At 41.7% G+C, this 6,228-nt stretch overlaps 1 protein-coding gene across 1 annotated transcript; it reads right to left on the bottom strand.

The window, feature by feature from the left end:
• Positions 1–1,552: 1,552 nt before the first annotated feature.
• LOC133257038 (endogenous retrovirus group K member 19 Env polyprotein-like) lies at positions 1,553–5,443 on the bottom strand. The gene is made up of 2 exons (XM_061432472.1): positions 5,219–5,443; positions 1,553–2,480 (listed from the first exon to the last, which is right to left on the bottom strand). The coding sequence occupies exons 1-2, from the start codon at positions 5,323–5,325 to the stop codon at positions 1,718–1,720; spliced, it is 870 nt and encodes a 289-aa protein (XP_061288456.1). The 5' UTR covers positions 5,326–5,443; the 3' UTR covers positions 1,553–1,717.
• Between the last annotated feature and the right edge of the window lie 785 nt (positions 5,444–6,228).

The raw sequence follows: 6,228 nt of genomic DNA, 5'->3' as shown, positions 1-6,228 counted from the left end.
ACCTAACAGAAGCAGAAGATATTAAGAAGAGGTGGCAAGAATACACAGAAGAACTGTACAAAAAGATCTTCACGACCCAGATAATCATGATGGTGTGATCACTCACACTCAGCTAGAGCCAGACATCCTGGAATGTGAAGTCAAGTGGGCCTTAGGAAGCATCACTATGTGCCGGTGCCAGCCGGCAAAGTCGATCAGGTCCCGAGAACATGCACGGCGGGGCTGAGAAAGAAAACTACAGCAAGAGACTACAACAAAGATGGGGTCGAGAGGTTCAGACACATCTCCACAAAGGGGAGCGGTCTGACACCAGCTTTATTCAGCATCTTATATTTATACAGGAGAGCGTGAGAAAGACAAGACAATTAACATTTTCTTTGTTGACCTATACATCTTACAAAAAATCACAAGAAATCTTGAGAGCATGGGAATGGCACCCTGTTATTATTTCTTACACCAGATAACATCTCCCTGTGTGTGAGAAGTTTGCACAGAACTCCAGGTGTCTGCAGTAAATATTCACCTAATCTCTGGGGTGGCGGGACAGAGAGCTATGTTTGCAAGCAAACCCTCAAGGACTGAGGCAGCTCCCAGGGCTGTGTCCTTCAGACAAAGGACCCCGTTCTCACGGGCAGCTCCCCGCATCTCCCCCTTTCTTTTTATATAGCACGCTTATGTTCCTTTAACCGCAGACCATTTCCATAGATGGAAGCCTTTATCATCCATAGATCATCAATCAGTTTTTTAATTAAACAAGGTGCAAGAAATAAAACAGTTAAAATTATTAAGAATAGTCCTCCCATGGCTGCTCCCAAGTACCAAATACTATCCATGGTAGGTACATGTCGAAAAAGTTCTTTAACAAAAGACTCAGCTCTTTTTGCAACATCCAAATCAAGTCTGGGTGCATTTTCAATGTTCATTATTTCCTGATGTAGATGCAGCAAATCTAAGGAAATATTTTCATTATGCCAAATACCTTCTAAATGAGCTTTCACCTTATCCCAAGCAGTTATATACCATTATATTTTTTGGGGGTAACAGATCCATCGGAAATCAGCATGACATTGTACTCGTAATCTCAACTTTATACTTTGAACCTCTTCACCTAAAAATTTTACAACATCATAAAGGGCATTCAATCGATCTTCTAGCTTTTTGTCAATATCTTCTTGAGTCCCCAGGGTAATGGATACATTTTGTGCCAGATTATTAACAAAAGTTGCAGTTTGCACTGATTGTGCCAAGGAGACAGGGCTGCAGTAATCGAGGAAGCAATAAGGGTTACCAAAGCTACAAATCTCAGAATTATTAACCCTATTTACCTGTGATAACACATTAAGGCACCCTCTACTTTTTCCCAAAGTTTAAGTCCTTTTTTGTCATACCAAGACCCATTAATCTTTACAGGAACCGTAACAAAAGCAGGCTGTCTTAAAACTAGAACCCTAGTTTGATTAGTAATTCCCCTGACGCAGTTAGTCAAAGTACAATTGTTACAAGTTACATTATAATTTCGTAACCCAGGTTGTATATTTACAGACCATACTAGTAAAGCATAAGGGTGAGGCACACATGCACGAGGGCATCTCATGGTGAGATTCGATAAATAACCGTGTCTTAGTTTCGATCCCACCTGAAGGTAGAAACCCTCACATCCAAGGGCGGCAGCTAGTTTCCAGATTTTTGTTTGGAACACTTTGGAGCCGCCCAAATTTCAAATACGGGATGTAAAGTTTTTATTATCTTGAGCTCCAGGGTTTCCGGCCGAGTCTGGAGACCAGTCCCACAATGACTCATTTGTCTCAAATATGTTATAAACCGTAGCAGTTTCATCTCGATACAGTTTCCATGGTGCAGCAGTGACTCTTCTCTTTGTTTTAAAGTCGCAGAAAGGGATATCTAAAGGACCAGTTCCATTACGACGTTGAAGAATTTTAGATTTTTTTGTTACTCCAGGAATATATAGGCTCCAACCATTGTCATAATCAGCATATCCTGACTCCCCAACAAAAAGACATCCTGTTGAATTAAAATATCTAGACAGACAAATAGGTAAATGATCAAACACTCCATGATAAGAGAAATTAACTTGATTAGGAATAATATGTTTATCTGAAAATCCACCCAAAACCACAGTATCATTAGTGTATATGGGAATGGACCATCCCTCCCAGCCCACCGGTTGGAGAAGGGGAGGGTCGGGAAAATAAGCCCAGTAAGCACTTGAATATTTTTCAGAATGTGTAGTATTAATCTGATTTAAGATAATTAATAAGGTTATCAGGAAGCTTAAAGGCAATATCGAATCGCCCTGCACAGCAACACGATTCTGTGTCTCTCGCATCAATGCCTGAAGTTGTTGCCAAGATGGTAATTCATCATGCTCTTGAATCGCCAGTCTCCTCATCTGGTTTACTAGAGATCGTTTCCGCCGTGCGTACCAACCTTTCCGGCAGCCAGCGCGGCACTTCGGCATCCTGTGGGAAAACACAAATATGCCCTCGTCCCCAAATTATTACAGGATCTGGTCCATACCATTTTCCCACAAGTGGGTCTTTCCAAAAGACTTCAGGTCTTATTGTTTGCGCATCAAAGTTCCAAAATCGCTGTGCTGCTGAACGGCCACTTTTATCCAATTGTAAAAAATTTAGAACAAATAAAGCATGGTTTAAAGAGTTGGAGGGGGTATTGAGATACAATTCCCCCTCCTTTAGTTTTTGCAATTGATGTTTGAGAGTTTGATGTGCCCGTTTAATGATTCCTTGACCTTGAGGATTATAAGGGATACCCGTTTTATGTGCAATAGACAATTGCGTACAAAATAATTGGAAATTTTTCCCAGTGTATCCTGGACCATTGTCTGTTTTTATGGTCTTAGGGGTTCCCATAACACCAAAACGTTTAATGCAATGAGCTATACAATGTTTGCTAGCTTCTCTGGATTGTAGAGAGGCATGTAAAAAGCCAGAGAAGGTATCAATAGTAACATGAACAAATTTTTGTTTACCAAATTCAGGAATATGGGTAACATCCATTTGCCATATGTCGTTTGGCAACAATCCTCGGGGATTAACTCCATAATGGGGGATGCTAAAAAATTGAGGACATGTTTGACATTGCTTAACAATCTGCCTGGCAGCTTCTTGAGTAATGCCAAATTGAAGTCTTAAGCTATTGCTGTTTTGATGGTGTAAGCTGTGAGAAGTTTTTGCCATTTGTTCCGATGAAGGAAATATCATACGTGTAGCTTCGTCAGCCAAAGCATTGCCTCGTGCTAAAGGTCCAGGAAGTCCAGAGTGAGCACGAATATGACCGAAATAGCATTTGTTAACTCTGGAGCAAATTAAATGTTGTATATCACGAAAAAGAGTTTGAATAGTAGAATTCAGGGTACCAATAAATGGAACAGTCTCAATAGTGTTTAAGGCTCTTATGATATATTGACTATCAGAATATAAATTGAATGGAGCAGAGATTTGTAATAGAGCCTGAAAAATGGCAAATAGTTCTACTTCTTGAGCAGACTTATAATTAGTGTGCCAGGTGGCAGGATTATCCTGTATAATCAAACTAGCTATTCCATTAGAAGAGCCATCAGTAAATACAGTTAGGGCGTCGGCAAGGGGCTGAGAAACAATGATTTTGGGGAAGAGAAATTGGTGATAGTGAGAAAATTGTAAAATTTTACCTGAGGGATAATGATTATCAAGCCGTCTACTAAAACCAGCTAAGGCAATAACCCAATTGTCGCTAAACTGAAACATAAGCAAGCTGTTTAGCCAACACCATTCCCGCCTGCTCATCCCCTATCATTTTCCCAATTGCCTCAAGCAGGCGGGCAACAAAATCCTGATATGGTTCATCTGGCCCCTGGCGAATTTTAGATAAATCTTCAGTCTTTTTATCAGAATTTGGAAGCTGTTTCCATGCTCGTAGAGCCGAAGCACTAATCTGAGGGTAGGCTCCAGGCAAATAATTAAGTTGATTATTAGTGTCTCAATAATCTCCCTCTCCCACCATCATTTCATAAGTGGTGTTCAGTCCCTGTTGCCGATTGATATCGGCTGTGATCCCACACTGTTCAGCAAACTCAGATTTCCATAGTAAATAATCTCCTCCAGATAAACAAGCCCAAGCAACATGTTTCCAATCATTAGGTGGCAGATTTTGATTTCCTAAAGCCTCTATAATAGCCTGAGTAAACGGCGCAGTCGGGCCGTATTGTGCACAAGCCACTTTTAACTCTTTTAGTTGTTTGAAGGGTAGCGGTTCATAATACCTCTGCTGTTGAGCATTTTCAAACACTGGATAGATTCCTGAAAACCCGGGAATATGTTCTCCTTCTTCATTAGCTCACTTAATCGCTTGTTGAAGAGGAGATAATAGTATCTCACTTCTAATTTTTATGTTTTCACCGGGCAAAGAAGCAGGGATAGATATAAGCTATCGCGGCTCTACGAAAGGCGGAGGTGGATTGAGCCCAGCAAGAACTGAGGGAGGATATGCTGGAGGCACAGACTAACTGGAGTGGGAGTCTCCCTGTGCATCCTTTTTTACTGCTATAACAATTTTCTGAATTAAATTCTCCAGCTGTTCTTCAGAAAGCCCTGAATGCTTTAATTCCCCTTTTCCCGAGGGGGATTGCATGTTAACCATCATCTCCCAAGGCATATCCTCTCTATGGTACTGAGCTGCTTGTTCATTTAACTCTTCCTGTTCATCAGAGCTTAACACATCATCATTCCCTCCAGCCTTACAAGCTGTTCCCTCAGGCATGGCATAAAGTGGCTCAGGTGGAGGGGCGGAAGGCTCTGTAACTTCGGGTTCTGTGGAATCTTGGAGAGCCATTTGAATTTTATGCCCCTCATGTTCAGGATCCAGACAGTCTCTTATGAGAGTCCACAAAGAAAAAGTATCCACAGGGACACGATTGGGACCATGTAAGGAATAATATGTCTGCAATTGTTTTCCTACCTTTTTCTAAGTTTCCAGACTAACTGTTCCTTCCTCTGGAAACCAGGGACAAACTTCTTCTATAAAAAGTAAAAACTTCTCCAGCTGTAACTTATTTACATGAATTCCCCTACCTTTTAACATAGTTTTCAACATATGTACAAATAACTGGTGGCTATTGCCTTGTCCCATGATTTATTACTCTCGACAATAACACTCCCTGCCCTTTACTTCAAATAATTAGGAATTCCTCATTACTTACCTCAATCTTGGCAGGCAGCGGCCATCGTCACGCTCCGATTCCCAAGTCCCTGTTCGGGCGCCACCTGCCAGTGCCGGCCGGCAAAGTTGATCAGGTCCCGAGAACATGCACGGCGGGGCTGAGAAAGAAAACTACAGCAAGAGACTACAACAAAGATGGGGTCGAGAGGTTCAGACACATCTCCACAAAGGGGAGCGGTCTGACACCAGCTTTATTCAGCATCTTATATTTATACAGGAGAGCGTGAGAAAGACAAGACAGTTAACATTTTCTTTGTTGACCTATACATCTTACAAAAAGTCACAAGAAATCTTGAGAGCATGGGAATGGCACCCTGTTATTATTTCTTACACCAGATAACATCTCCCTGTGTGTGAGAAGTTTGCACAGAACTCCAGGTGTCTGCAGTAAATATTCGCCTAATCTCTGGGGTGGCGGGACAGAGAGCTATGTTTGCAAGCAAACCCTCAAGGACTGAGGCAGCTCCCAGGGCTGTGTCCTTCAGACAAAGGACCCCATTCTCACGGGCAGCTCCTTGCAACTATGAACAAAGCTAGTGGAGGTGATGGAATTCCAGTTGAATTATTTCAAATCCTGAAAGATGATGCTGTGAAAGTGCTGCACTCAATATGCCAGAAAATTTGGAAAACTCAGCAGTGGACACAGGACTGGAAAAGGTCAGGTTTCATTCCAATCCCAAAGAAAGGCAATGCCAAAGAATGCTCAAACTACCGCACAATTGCACTCATCTCACACACTAGTAAAGTAATGCTCAAAATTCTCCAAGCCAGGCTTCAGCAATACATGAACCGTGAACTTCCAGATGTTCAAGCTGGTTTGGAAAAGGCAGAGGAACCAGAGATCAAATTGCCAACATCCCCTGGATCATGGAAAAAGCAAGAGAGTTCCAGAAAAACATTTATTTCTGCTTTATTGACTATGCCAAAGCCTTTGACTGTGTGGATCACAATAAACTGTGGAAAATTCTGAAAGTGTTGGGAATACCAGAC

Source organism: Bos javanicus, chromosome 11 (assembly GCF_032452875.1).
Source record: "Bos javanicus breed banteng chromosome 11, ARS-OSU_banteng_1.0, whole genome shotgun sequence".
NCBI classification, from domain to species: Eukaryota; Metazoa; Chordata; class Mammalia; order Artiodactyla; family Bovidae; genus Bos; species Bos javanicus.
Note: the sequence above shows the minus strand (reverse complement) of the source record. Positions and strands in the feature narration are given on the sequence as shown.